The 14,716-nt window shown below is 48.8% G+C and overlaps 1 protein-coding gene across 1 annotated transcript; it reads right to left on the bottom strand.

Annotated features, from left to right (window-relative positions):
* LOC125343319 (synaptophysin) lies at positions 1–14,716 on the bottom strand. Its single transcript, XM_048335658.1, has 7 exons — positions 14,681–14,716; positions 13,432–13,497; positions 12,226–12,350; positions 8,388–8,583; positions 7,500–7,691; positions 4,275–4,599; positions 1–1,444 (listed from the first exon to the last, which is right to left on the bottom strand). Exons 1-6 carry the CDS (start codon positions 14,714–14,716, stop codon positions 4,279–4,281), a joined length of 936 nt encoding a protein of 311 aa, XP_048191615.1. The 3' UTR covers positions 1–1,444; positions 4,275–4,278.

The following is a 14,716-nucleotide window of genomic DNA, read 5'->3' as shown; positions in this document are numbered from 1 at the left end:
CTAGGTGATTGAGGAATTTATTTGAGGGAGGAGAAGTACTCATATTTGTTCTTCCTCTAGGAGAAGGTCTTCAAACAATACCGAAGGGAGCAAGGAAAGGGGAGGTCTGGAGAGGAGAGGGAGGGGCCACAGCCAGACAAAATGGCAACACACGATCACAGGCACTACCGACATCACAGACACAGCAGAGGGTGCAGGAGAGGGGCTCCAGACCCAGCCTCCAACCACCCAGGCCTGGTGGGAGGGGTAGAGAGTGGGGGCAGGGAAGGAGGCAGAGGGATGGGCCAGCCCCACAGACCAGATGACTCTGTTTTCTGTTTAGCTGTCTTTTCAAGGGAGTGGGTAAGGGGTACTTCTCTCTGGATCCCACCCCTCATCCTCTAAGCCATATCTCTCAGATCTCTCCTCAAACCTCAATCCCCAGCTATGGTCAGGGGTACTCACTTACCTTAAGGCTCTTAACCAAGCTCCTCCCACAGCTACCACCCAAACCTTGTTCACTTTGAAACCTACTTTCTTCACTGCTCCATTGGGACAGGGGCTGCCCCTTGGGAAACCACCATGCACTCTCAACACTATCTCCTGCCTGGATTCCTGACCAGGACCTCACCCCAAGTGTAGGCCATTTCTGAACCTCACTTCTTGGCCTGCTCAAGATCCTTTAGAATCAAGTTCAGACATTGGAATGTTCCAGGACACATACCTTCTAGAGCAGCAGATCTCAATTCAAGCCTGCCCGCCCCCCCCCCCCACACTAGAGGCCTCACTTAAAGCCCGCCCCCTCTAGAGCCATGCCCTCCGCCCCCTTCAGAGTTGCACTCCAGAATGCTTTAGGCACCCCGTTCATCAGGTTCCAGATCTAGGATATCTGGAACCTAGCTTCCTGTTGTCTAGTCCTCTCCACTCCAGAGCTCCCTCAAAGAACACTTTCAGTTCAAAGTTGTCCTTACCCCAAGTCCCCTCAATCTGCCTTTCTCACACCTTGGGGTTGAATTTACCCTTCATGGTCTGTTCAAATATTGCTGGAGGAACAAGGCCAGAGTTAGAAGGGGGAAGAGAGAGAGGAGAGAGTCTGAAGTTACCCCACCCTCCCCATACAACCAAGGTCTGGTCCCCTCCCTGTCCCCTTTCCAAAGCCTCCTAACTTCAAGGGACAGGGCCAGGGAACAGATAGGGGCTGAGGGGTGCATGGGAAGGGGTAGGGCTAAGGAGGAGCCCATTCAAGGCTGGGCCCATAGTGCATGAGAGAGGGGAGTGGATGTGGGGAGGGCTCAGACAGATAAATAGATATTTATATATAATATATATATATAAACAGCAAAGACAATTGAGGGTCTCCTGGCTTGAGGGGTGGAGACCTAGGGTACAGGGACAGGAAGGGGGGCAGGCCTTCTCTTGAGCTCTTGCCCACCCATGGGGATGGGGTCCTCCCATCTGCACTGACCTGTAGAGACAGAAAACAGGAAGGAGAGGAGTCTTGATATGGATTATGTCTTCAGGGTCTTCAGGGTCACTATGCCTTTGCCCTGACTTTTCAGTCTACCTGCATGTCTTTTTTGCTTCTTTCACTCACAACCTCGAGTCAGCTTCATCTTAGCTGCCCACACTGAGAAGATATTCCTGATCCTGTTCCCACTGGGTACCAAAGCAACAGTTAAGGTCCCCATCTCCTAGTCCCAAAAGTCCATTAACAGGTACTGTTTTGCCATTGGCAATAGCCTATATTGAGTAAAAGGAAGACCTCTGTCTTTGTAGCAGGTGATAAAATGTCACACAATGAAAGTGATACCTAAGAGAATTATCTAGGATAACACAAGGTGACAATACATGAAGACAGATACATCAAATGGAGTGAGGAAGGAAGAGGAGTGTAGAGGTGATGTCAGAAGGTGGGAAGTGAAGTCCTAGCAAGCCTGTGAGGACTGCAGGTTTACTTCTGGATGAAGCCTAAGGCACTAGGAACAATTTTGTGCAGAGAAGAGTAGAAGGATTGTAAAATATCTCATGCTGTCAGATGCCAGTGGCTCACAAATGTAAATCCTAGTTACTCAGGAGGCTGATATCTGAGGATCATGGTTTGAAGTCAGCCTCGGTAGGAAAGTCTGTGAGTCTCTTATTTCTAATTAACCACACACACAAAAATCTGGAAATGGAGCTGTGGCTCAAAGCGGTAGAATGCTAGCTTTGAGTACAAAAGCTTAGGGACAGTGCCTAGGCCCTGAGTTCAAGCCCCAGGACTGGCAAAAAAAGCAACATTCGTCTACACAGTGTATACTCTGCAAATCTCCTAACATTCCCTTCAGGTTCTGGGGCTGCATGGTCTGAATGCCATTATTGTTTCAGGTAAACTTTGTGGACACCCACACTAAGAGAAGTAAATTGAAAGTGTTAATCACTCCATGTCGGTTCAGAGTAGGCTTGAGCAAGAAAGCTCAGGGATAGTGCACAGGCCCTGAGTTCAAGTCCCAGTACCAACACATACACACAAAAGCCTTATGCTATGTTGGTTCCATTACTTAATAAAGTGTTTCTTAATATTGAGTGCTCTAAGTGATGTATATACAGCCTAAGTCATGGTTACATTCTATAGATTAGTGGAAGACACAGCTAAGAAACCTGTAAACAATGATGATAAGGAAAAGCACAGAGAGAGATAACAAGGGGGATTTGTTAACAGGGTAGTCAGACAAGACCTCATGAGCAAGTGACCGAAAGTATGAAAAGGAGTTGTCTAGGCAAAGATATGTGTGTGGCGGGGGATGGGGGCAAGTTCAAAGGCCAAAGGCCCTGAGGTCAGCTTGTGCCTGGTTTACTAAGATGGACAATTGGACTGAAACAGAGAGAATGGGGGTAAAGGTGGGAGGTGTACTAAAAAAGTGGGAAGGGGCTAATTGTGAGAGTGACTCTAATGAAGACTTCTACCTTTTCCTGAGATGGGTGCCACTATGTAGAGGAGGGCTGTGGCTTGATTTAGCACTCAACAGAATGTACTTATACTGTAACTAAAACAGAATAGGAAAGAGTGGGCACCTGTGAAGAGGTCCAGAGGAGATAAGATGTTGAGAAACTGGAAAACCATAGAGCCAATAGGATTTTAAAATGAATGGGGGCATGCGATGCTTTATCAGACTCCCTGCTCTCTGCACCCACTGACAGAACCTATTTGTTTCTTCCATTTACCTTATTTCTTTTCTCCCCGCCAGTCAACCTTCACATCTTCCCCCTTCTATGGAAAATGATATGTCTGTTACCTTTTAATGAGACAGGACCTCACTGTATACACAAGGCTGGCCGTTTACCACACTGACATTCAGGGGCAAGGGGTGGTCCCGGGGTTTGAACTCAGGGCCGGAGTGCTTTCCCTTAGCTTTTTGCTCAAAGCTAGTGCTCTATCACTTGAGCTTTCGGTGGTTATTTGGAGATGAGAGTCACAGCCTTTCCTACCCAGGCTAGCTTCGAACAACTATCACTCAGATCCCAGCCTCTTGATTAGCTAAGATTACAGCCCTGAGCACCAGCGCTGGGGCTCAGTTGCGCTGTAGGGAGTCTGGCTTTAAGGTTGTTAAAGAATTTGCAGCTTAACAGCTTTAACACAAACAAACCAGTTCCTGAAACTTAAGCATACTCAGGGTCATTTAGATTTTGATATAGACAACAAACTGACTAACACCTCAAAACAGAGTCACTTTAATTTAACCCTTCATTTTCACCACCCAGCGAGAAGGACGGCAAGTCTTTCCCATGTCTCTGCTCCACCCCTTTTCCTCCTTTAAAATCCTATACCATCTTCTCAGAGTTGGGGAAAGGTGACGGACCTACAACTTGTTTCAGCATTGGAAACTCTGCTGATCTTCAAGATCCATCTATTAGCCTTGTCACCTATTGGCTTAGTAATCATTTCGAAAAACCCACCTCCCTTTCCCTTCCTACACTCCCCGACTCCCTTGATATTCCTCACTGCCCATGTCCCCTTGATATCCCTTCCTTTCATTGGTTACTCTGTTCATTTCTCCCTCCCTCTCCCACAGAACCGTGCTTCTACCTTTCTTCCATTGGCTGACTGCTCTGCCCATCTTCAAGCACCAGGCATCAATCTCCATTCATTGGCTAATTTGTCGCTCGTCAAGTAACTCTGCCTCTCTATTAGTTCCTTCAAACTTCCGCCCTTACTCGCCTGGCAAACGCCCTACATACTCCTGAATCTTATTGGTTCACTGGCCCGCCCATCTCAATTTTTGTACCTTCCTTGGCTGAAGCACATGCCCATCACTCACCAGATTACATCTGATTGGAGAAGGAGGTGGGCGCACCCTGTGGGCCGTAGCCTTGCTGCCCGTAGTCGCCCTGAGGCCCGTAGCCACCGCCGCCAGCTGGCTGCCCGTAGTCGGGCTGGTAGCCACCCTGGGGCCCGTAGGAGTCCTGGGGCCCATACCCTCCGGGGCCCTGCCCGTAGCCTGCGTCCCCGTAGGCATCTCCAGGTGCTGGTTGTTTCTCAGGGGCGCCAGGAGGTGCGCGCAGAAACGGGGCAGCCCAGCCGGTCTCTTTGAACACGAACCACAGGTTGCCAACCCAGAGTACCAGGTTCAGGAAGCCAAACACCTGCAGGGAGACAAGACCTGGCTCTTTTCAGTCTATTGCCTTTGGAGCCTCAGGGGCCACTGTGACCTGGCATGTGGAATGGGAACATAGTTCATGAATCTGTAGGCCCCCCTCCCCCCCAGGGTAGTGATTTCTGAAACCTCAGCCCTCTACATATGTTTTTGTTAAATAAACATACACATGCATGTAGTTGCAAGTTTTCCCAGCAATGCAAGTATATAAAAATATGCTCTTGTATTAAAGCATAAACATGTAGAATTTATATATAAAATATATTTTAAAACAAAACAGGGGGCTGGGGATATGGCCTAGTGGCAAGAGAGCTTGCCTCGTATATGTGAGGCCCTGGGTTTGATTCCCCAGCATCACATATACAGAAAACGGCCAGAAGTGGCATTGTGGCTCAAGTGGCAGAGTGCTAGCCTTGAGCAAAAAGGAAGCCAGGGACAGTGCTCAGGCCCTGAGTCCAAGGCCCAGGACTGAACAAAACAAAACAAAAAAAAAACACACTACACCTGGCACTGTATATCATACGTTTTTCTATGCTTAAGTTACTTATATGGCATTCATTAACGTTTCATTTTATAAATTCCATTTTTGAATAGGAAAATTTTCCTCCTCCTCTCCTTCTCCTTCCCTCCCTCTTTCCTCCTCCTCCTCCTCCTCCTCCTCCTCCTCCTCCTCCTCCTCCTCCTCCTCCTCCTCCTCCTCCTCCTCCTCCTCCTCCTCCTCCTCCTCCTCCTCCTCCTCCTCCTCCTCCTCCTCCTCCTCCTCCTCCTCCTCCTCCTCCTCCTCCTCCTCCTCCTCCTCCTCCTCCCTCCCCCTCCCCCTCCCCCTCCCCCTCCCCCTCCTCCTTCTCCTCCTCCCTGTCTCAACCTCTGGTGTACTTGGGACTACAGACTTCCATACTTGGCTGATATTCAGGGTGTGTGTGTGTGTGTGTGTGTACTAAGTACACACCAGTACTAAGCCTTAAACTTAGGGCCTGGCTGCTGTCACGTAGCTTTTTGCTCAAAGGTATTGGTCTACCACTTGATCCACAGCTCCACTTCTGGGTTTTTTTAATGGTTAATTGGAAATAAGAGCCTCATAGACTTTTTTGCTTGGGCTGGCTTTGAACTGTGATCCTCAGAACTCAGCTTCCCGAGCAGCTAGGATTGCAGGTATGAACCACTGGTGCCAGGCAATATCTCCATATTAAAGCTGATGAAATTGAGGGCTCAAATAGCTTCCTTTCACAGAGGTTCTCACACCTAACATGAGAGTTGGAATCATTGTGTGTTTGTGTGGGTGCCAGTCCTGGGGCTTGAACTCAGGGCCTGGGCACTGTTCCTGAGCTGTTTGTCCTCAAAGCTAATGTTCTATCCCTTGAGCCACACCTCTTCTTCTGGCATTTGGTGCTTAATTAGAGATTAGTGTCTCATAGACTTTCCTGTCCCAGCTGGCCTTGAACTGTGATCCTCAGATCTCAGCCTCAGTGCCTGGCCAGAGTTGGAATCTTTTTTTTTTTTTTGGCCAGGCCTTGGACTCAGGGCCTGAGCACCATTGGCTTCTTCCCGCTCAAGGCTAGCACTCTGCCACCTGAGCCACACAGCGCCCCTTCTGGCCGTTTTCCATATATGTGGTGCTGGGGAATTGAACCCAGGGCTTCACCAAAACAGCATGAGAATTTTTTTTTTTGGCCAGTCCTGGGGCTTGGACTCAGGGCCTGAGCACTGTCCCTGGCTTCTTTTTGCTCAAGGCTAGCACTCTGCCACTTGAGCCACAGCGCCACTTCTGGCCGTTTTCTATATATGTGGTGCTGAGGAATCGAACCCAGGGCTTCATGTATACAGGGCAAGCACTCTTGCCACTAGGCCATATTCCCAGCCCCAGAGTTGGAATCTTAACCTCTGCAATACTAGTATGTTACTTACCTTGTGCTGTTTTCTAAGTACTTTGTACACTATTAATTCATTAAATATTCCATGGTGGAGCAGGATCTATTACTAGTCTTCACTTTAAATGCTCAAACTGAACCCAGAAGAGCTTGGTGACTGGCTTCAGTTCACAGAGCTTGAAAGGGGGTAGAACTAGGATTTTATTTATTTATTTGTTTGTTTGGTTTTGTTTTTGTTGCCAGTCCTGGGGCTTGAACTCAGAGCCTGAGCACTGTCCCTGGCCTCTTTTTGCTCAAGGCTAGCACTCTGCCACTTGAGCCACAGAGCCACTTCTGGCTTTTTCTATATATGTGGTGCTGAGGAATTGAACCCAGGGCTTCATGCATGCTAGGCAAGCACTTTTACCCCCTAAACTGCATTCCCAGGCCTCGGGCTAGGATTTGAGCTCAAGACAGTGTAATTCTCAGCCAGTAGGGGGCGTCCAAGTTGGGGGACAACATTTCAAGCCATAAGGAAATTGAGGTGCTAAGAGGATACTGTGTTACATGGTTAAGTTGGGTCTAGGATCCAGATCTCCTAGGTCTAATCTGGGTAGAAGGCCTTGTATATTGGGTCACAGTGTCTACAATTGAAATATTCTGTTGTTGGCCTGCTTCTGCCAGGGAGCCCCCTTGGATTTCTTTTTGTTTTATTTTGCTTTTTGCCAGTCCTGGGACTTGGACTCAGGGCCTGAGCACTGTCACTGGCTTCCTTTTTGCTCAAAGCTAACACTCCACCACTTGAGCCACAGTGCCACTTCCGGCTTTTTCTGTTTATGTGGTGTTGAGGAATCAAACCCAGGGCTTCATGCATGCAAGGCAAGCACTCTACCACTAAGCCATATTCCCAGCCCCCCTCCCCACCCCCCTTGGATTGCTTTTGATTTTCTTCTCATCGTCTCTTTCCCCCACTCTCTATACCAGACTGTATGTTTCCAAGCCTCCCTCCTCCAGCCCAAACAGCTACCACAGAAGGACTTACCACCGAGGTGTTGAGTCCTGAGGTCACAGGGTCTCTCAGTTCCTTACATGTGTTTCCTGTCTGGCGACACACAGTCATCTGCTTGATAATATTCTCTGGGTCTGTGGCCATCTTCACATCCGACAGCCCCTTGGCCCAGGCAGAGGAACTAACTAGCCACATGAAGGCGAACACTGCTGTAGCCAGAAAATCCTAGGATGGGCAGGAGAGAGAAAGAGGGCACCATGAATGGGCTGCTTTGAACTGGCCCTGGGGTTTCTCTGATCATAGACTCTCTTGGGAGGGGAGGTCTCCAAGAAAAGGTTTCTCTCTTGCCTTTCAGGCTCTGAAGCCCACAGCATTTTCCCCTGAAGGTGACCCTCCCAGCCTGAGCTTGTATGATTGTGCGTGACATAGAAGATGTGGGAGTGTGATTGTGTTGCGGGAGGAACTTCGTGGGCTGTTTCCGAATCTGTGAGAAGTGGTGTGTGTGTTTCTACTTTTATCTACATGTGGGAATTTATGTCATTTTATGTCTGGGTTGAGGGTGTGGGAATATAGTTGTGTAGGAATCAGTGTCTGTGTGGCAGGATGACATGCATGCTTGTCGCAGTGAACCTCTGAGTGCTCCTGCCTTTGATCTAGACTGCGTGGTCGTGTGAGAGTTGGCAAGTTTACAGATTGTGGTCTGGTCTGCGATTCTGTGTGGGCTTCGAGCTGAGTTTGTCCCTGTGACTCTTTGACTTTAGGTCTCTGATGCTCAGTGTGGACTCCTAGAGACATTAGTAGCAGCAGCTGCCATCACAGGGATTCTTGGCTGGGAGTTGGGATGGCCTAGAAGCCAAATGAACTGCGTCCATGAGGCCTCCCATCTTTAGTGTCAGGGCACAGTGGGCTGTGAAGACTCACCATCATGGGGCCTTTGTTATTCTCTCGGTACTTGTTCTGCAGGAAAATGTAGGTGGCCAGGGCCCCCATGGAATAGAGGAAGGCAAACACAGCCACAGTGACAAAGAATTCAGCTGAGGAGGAGTAGTCCCCCACTAGGAAGACCTTGGTGGTGCCTCCTCGGCAGTTGGGTGCATCAAAGTACACTTGGTGCAGCCTGTAAAGAGAGGTGGGCAGATAGGCTCCAGCCCCCCAAAGTCCCCTCCCTCTCCCAGATATGGGTCCCCCACATTTAGACTGGGTCCCAGAGAAATAACCATTCACAGAGCACCTACGATGTACCATTCACATGTTGTGGATTGTGCAGAGCATCCTGGTGAGATCGATATTAAGTCATCCAATCCAGCCACTTTTTCTTGCCTCTTATTTATTACTAGAAGTCACCAGGCATATTTCTACCCCAGGACCATTGCATTGATTTTTCTCTTTGCCAACAGGGATGCTCTTTCCTTGGATATCTCCATATATTAGCCCCTTATCTCATTTATGTTTTGTTCTGCTGTCACCCTGAATGAGGCTGTCACAGATCTCACTGTTTACGAATCACTGAACCATTCCTTCTTGGCACACCTTAGCTCCTGTCTTCCTCCATTTTCCTCTAAAGCAGTGATTTACATATGGCACAGCAGGGCTAGAAGAGGGCTTTTCCCTCTGTTTTGTTCTATTTATTAATAGATCCTCTGTGTCTAGAACCATGTTGGTATATAGTAGGTGTTCAGGCAATGTTTGTGGAATGAAATGTAGAGAGGTGGAAACAGGCTTAGAGGCATGTATTCACTTGCAGAAAATCACACAGCTGCCAAGGGAATGACAAGGTTGGGGTCCAAACCTTGTTTTTTCCCCACATTACGTCAACCCTTCCCATCCTACTTCAAGTCCCTGAGAAGAAAAAATTGTTTGCATAGCAGAGTCCAGTGGCTACAAAATAGGAAAAGACAGAAGACAGACAGAATGGAGATGGGGAGGTGAAAAGGACCTTGGAACAGATGTGTGTGTACGAGGTGAGAGAGACAATCTGAGGTGTCTTGTGATAAGGCCTGTACCATGGTGTGATGGAAGAGGGGGATGTGTGTGTGTGTGTGTGTGTGTGTGTGTGTGTGTGTGTGTGTGTGTCAGGGGGAGTGGAGGGTGGAGGAGAAGGATTGGAGTGGGGGCCCCAGAGCTCCGGCCTCAGACTGAGGGTTGGGCAGGATCCTGAGACTCAGAATAGTGCTGACGATCTTTTTGCCAGTACTGGGGCTTGGATTCAGGGCCTGAGCTTCTTTTTGTTCAAGGCTAGCACTCTACCTCTTGAGCCACAGCGCCAATTCTAGCCTTTTCTGTTTATGTGTTGCTGAGGAATAGAACTCAGGGCTTTGTGCATGCTAGACAAGCACTCTACTGTCAAGCCACATTTCCAGCCCACTGATGCTCTTGTATAGCAAAGGCCTTTACATTTATCAGTTATCTATTAAGCACTCTATGTAACTGTCAGAGTTAATGACACCTAACCACTAATTCTCTCAAGTGAGTATTATTATACCTATTTTACAGATGAAAAAGTAGAGGATGAGCAAGGCTAAGTTATTTGCTCAAGGCTGTCCAATGCATTGAATTTAAATTTGGGTTTCTGTTTCTAGTGGGCTAGGTTGGGAGAGGGAGTGTTCAAGGGGGAATGAAGAGGCACTGGGGGATATCATGGCAGTGTCAGAAATTTGCTTGTCAGGATTCAAAGCTCAGCCTTATTTTTTCTAGAAGACTTGTGGGTAAAGGGAAGATCCTCTGGTCTGTGGCCTTAGACTCAGGAGGGGGGGGGGCGTAAGCAATCCATCAGTTTTGTTTTGTTTTGTGGATTCCCAAAGGGGCAGCTGCCAATTGTCCCTCCTTTGCCAAACCCTCTTTAACTGGTTATATCAACAGCCTCGTCCCTCTGCCTCTCAGGCCATGTTCTTCCAACCTCCTCTTTTGTCCATCATTGCTTTGGGCTTGGGCTGGGCCTCTCGGTTTCCACTTTTCCCCTCTCCAACTGAGTCATCTTTTGGGCCTACATTTACCCCTTCTGCTCACAAACCCACTTTCAGCTGGATACCTGGCCTCTTTTCTGAGTCCCCGACACCAATTTCTTTCATTCATTAATTATTAATTAATTTGCAGTGGGATTTGAACTCAGGGCCAAGTGCTTGCTAGGCAGACACTCTACCACTTGAGTTTTTGCTTTAGTTGATTATTTAGATAGGCTCTTGCATTTTTGCTTAGGGTCTTGATCTGCCTTCTGAATAGCTTGAATTAAAGGTGAACACCACCATTCCTCTCTTATTTAACACATACAGTGGAGGGTACGTCTGACATATACCAGGCACTATGCTAAACACTTTACAGATGAGGAAGTTGAGACTTCAGCAGTCCTGTGAGTCGTGGGGGAACCTCAAATGAAATTGTGTTGGTGATCCCATCTTCTCAACCCTCAGGGGGCAGCATCCCCTCCAGCCTCTGCTCACTCTCCTGTAGTAGTACCCAGCACCCATGGGCAGCACACAGCAGGACCCCAGTGAACATTAGGATGGTTCAACTGGGTTTCATCATTCCTAATATCTCAGCAGCACCTTCTCATTGTTCTCTATCACAAATTCCTGTGTGAGGAAGGGTCTCTTCCTAGAATTTCTGTGCATCTGCAATGATCTTCTTTATTAACTGTTGTGTTTGCCATAAGGTAGGCTCCATGAGGGTTGGAAGCTTGGTTTGGCTTTAGTTTCTGTTGTGTCCCCAAGCCCTTTGGGCAGTACTAGCAAACAACAGGTTCTCAAAAAATATATTTGGAACTATTGCATGAATGAGGCTTAAATATTAATTATTGACTAACACATTTTTTGAGTTTTTGAGGCAAGGTCTTACTATGTAGTTTAGGTTGGCCTCAAACTCACAATTCTCCTGCTTCAGTCTCCTGAGTACTAGGATTAGAGGCATGCATCACACCCAGCAACTAACATTAATTGGGCATATACTGCAAGCAAAGAGGGGTGTGTGTGTGTGTGTGTGTGTGTGTGTGTGTGTGTCTTAATTTTCTTTTTTCTCTTTCTTCCTTCCTTCTTTTTTTCTTTTCTTTTTCTATGCAAGTACTCTACTATTGAGCTACTCCCCCAACCCTATCATTTTGTGTGTGTATGTTGGTACTGGGGTTTGAATTCAGGACCTCACACTTTTCCCGAGGCTTGAACTCAGGGCCTGGGCACTCTCCCTGAGCTTCTTTTGCTCAGGACTAGTAATTCTACCACTTGAGCCACAGCGCCACTTCTGGCTTTTTCTGTTTATGTGGTACTGAGAAATCGAACCCAGGGCTTCATGCATACTAGGCAAGCACTATACTATTAAACTACCTTCCCAGTCCAAGGCCCTCACAGTCTTCATTGGCTTTTTCTACACAAGGCTGGATCTCTACCACTTGAACCACAGCTCTCCTTCCAGCTTTTTGCTAGTTAACTGTAGATAAGGGTCTCTCAAATTTCTCTGCCTAGGCTGGCTTTATACTTGTAGCTAGGGTTACAGGAGTAAGCCATTGGACTACCTGCCCTATCCTTTTTGTCTTGTCTATAGCCTGCTCTCTTCACTAGCACAAAGCCAGAGGGTGACAGCTTGTGTCTGTCGTGCTCACCACATGGTCCTAGACATCCAGAACAGTGCCAGGAACACAGCAAATGCTCAGTGCATGGACAGCCATCCCACTGGCCTCTTGAGGTAGGGGCTTGTCAGAGAATAGAGGGAAGGAGGCCAGACCCACCCTGTCCCTAGCCAGGTCAGTTGGGATACCAGAAGGGGGACACACCTGAAGGGATACTCAAATTCAACCTCGATGCTGAGGTCACTCTCGGTCTTGTTGGCACATTCCACACTCAGCCGGAGCTCCCCGTCGTAGCTGCCGCATGTGGCAAAGGCGAAGATGGCAAAGACCTTGGGTAATGGGGATGGGAATGGCTAAAGTGAGCCTGAGGCATGTGGGCGGGGTGCCCTCCTCTGGGCAGATTGGGGGCCCAGCACAGGCAGCAGCAGATGGAGAGGTCTCCCCCCCCTCATCCCCTAATCAGGGCTCATCGGGTCCAAGTACAAGCTGATTACAGGGGTGTGGTTGTCTCTGTGCTTCTGTTCTACCTCTCCATGCTCTGACCTTCCTTCTTTCTACTTGTCCCTGCCTCCCTGTCCATCTTTGTGATTCTCTGTTCTCAATGTTCCTCGACCAGTAATTTTGTCTCTCTATGTATCTTTGTCTTCCCCAACCCCAGAGGTCTCCTATCTCTGATTCTCTGCCTCTCCCTCACCTCTAGGTATCTATTTTTCTCTCTCTGTGAATGCATGTCTTTCTGTATCAGTGTCTTTCTGTTTCTTGATCCTTTTGTCTCTCTATGCTATCTGTCATGCAGGCTCTGGATGTTTCTCTGTCTCCTTTGTGCCTCTTTCTTTTTTTTCCTTCAGTGTGTTGTCTTCTCTCCCGCCTATTTTTTCTTCTGAGTATCTCTTTCTGTCTCTGTCTCTCTCTCTTTCCCACCTCATTTTCTTGCCTCTTTCACTGAGTCTATTTCCCTCTGGATCGCTGTTCTCTGTGCTTTGCTCTCTCCTTTTGCTTTATGTGTTTCTTGCTTCTCTCTCTCTCATCTCTAGATCTTTTTATTTTCTCAGTATTTTCATCTATCTTTACCATTTCCTGTCTCTCATTTTAAAAATATCTCCTTTGCTGTCTCTGGGTTTCTCTAGCTTTGCATTTCTCCCCCAGAAATTTGGCTTTTGGCTCCACCTCCTCCCTTTACTTCAAGAGGGGAGAGGTAGGACATCACAACCTACCACTTCACCACAGGAGGTACCCCTCACCCGTATGTGACGTCACAGCCCATCCATCTTCTGGTCTCCAACCCCTGGGACTTCTTCCATCTTCATTTATTTCTTGCTCCCTGCCCTTCCCCCACCGCTGGTCTTCCAGCTCCCACGACCCTTTTCTCTTCTGAATTCCCCCCCCCCCCATGACCCAGACCACACTCACCCATTGCAGCACCTTCACAAAGCCAAGGGGCTCCTTGACCACCCGGAACTGACCCCCAGCCACGAGCTGAGGAGAGAAACAGTGGGGAGGGGGTGGGGTAGAGGGGAATAGAGAGGGAAGTGAGGGGCAAAGCTGCCAGGCAATGATCCCTGGACATGGGGCCTGTGACCTCCAGGAGGGTTGACATTTGGAGAGGGAGTGAGAAGGAGAAAGTGACACCTTGGAGAAAGAGCAAGCACTAGAGTCTCGGAGAGAAGACCCCCTCCCTCACAGATTCAGGAAAGGAGAGGTCTGGGGCGATGATGAATCAGATAGTAGAAGAGGTCAGAGGTGCAGAAGATGGGGTTGGGAGTCTGTTCTAGTTAAGGTAGGAGGATCTGAAACCCCTAATGGTGAATCAGATAGGGAAGAAGGTTGCGTGGAGAGCGTGAGGAAGGAATTGGGGTTCAGGAGAGTGGGGGAGGGGGTCTTGAGTGGTGAAGGTGAATCATAACAGGGCGGGTTGGTTAGAATGGGGGAGGGGTCTGCAGCGGTAAAGGTGAGTCAGATGATGGTGGTGGGTCTTAGGAGATGGGGATGGGGAGGGGTTGCTATTGGTTAGTGAGGGGCGAAGGTGGTGAAGGATGAGATGGCGGAGAGGGTCTGGATTGATTAAGGTTGGGGAGAGCTAGGACATGGCTCCAGTGGGGGGTGGGGGTGGGGGTGGGATATGCGTTGAGGATGAGGAAACTAGGGATTTTGGAGAGGCAAAAATCGGATCGTTCCCCCACATCTCCTCTCGAATAAGAAGAGGTGGTCAGCTATCGGGGTGCAGTCTCTTTGGGAGGGGCTGGTGTCAGCCCTTCCCCACCCCACCCCCACACCTTCTGTCGCTCTATTTCCTAGCTCATCTGCAGCCCCCCTCAATCTTCCTTCCATTCTCCCCATTCTCTATCTTTTTGCCCCCCTCTTTCCCCAGCCAGCCCCGAGGTTCTTTCTGCTCCTTTCGAGATCGTAAGTACTGAGCTAGGCTTCTGGCGGTCCCCGCTGCGGCAGTGAGGACGGACGGCCCTCGCTGCGGCAAAGAGCGCACTCCTTTTTTTCAACTTCCCCTTTCCTCCCTTCGCCTGCCACAATTTCCCCAGCCCCAGCTCCAGGGAGCAGGTCTCAACTGCCCCGACACCATCTCTTAAAATTAGGGAGTCTAAGTGACCCCCAGGTCCGGTAATCAGGAAGCAGTGGACTCTGTCCTCGGTGCTGAAGCGCATACCTGATTCACCACGTCCATGTCTGCCAGCAGCAGCAT

This window comes from Perognathus longimembris, chromosome 28 (assembly GCF_023159225.1).
Source record: "Perognathus longimembris pacificus isolate PPM17 chromosome 28, ASM2315922v1, whole genome shotgun sequence".
Taxonomy (NCBI): domain Eukaryota; kingdom Metazoa; phylum Chordata; class Mammalia; order Rodentia; family Heteromyidae; genus Perognathus; species Perognathus longimembris.
This window is presented reverse-complemented; position numbering and strand designations above follow the sequence as displayed.

What these genes read in the sequence shown, in the direction of transcription:
- LOC125343319 (XM_048335658.1), bottom strand. Translation starts at nt 14,716, where the DNA reads ATGCTGCTGCTGGCAGACATGGACGTGGTGAATCAG. An exon ending in ACATGGACGTGGTGAATCAG is followed by an intron (nt 13,498 to 14,680) that starts GTATGCGCTTCA and finishes TTCTCTCCTCAG; the next exon opens with CTCGTGGCTGGGGGTCAGTT. An exon ending in CAGGACTCAACACCTCGGTG is followed by an intron (nt 4,600 to 7,499) that starts GTAAGTCCTTCT and finishes GTCTCCCTGCAG; the next exon opens with GTGTTTGGCTTCCTGAACCT.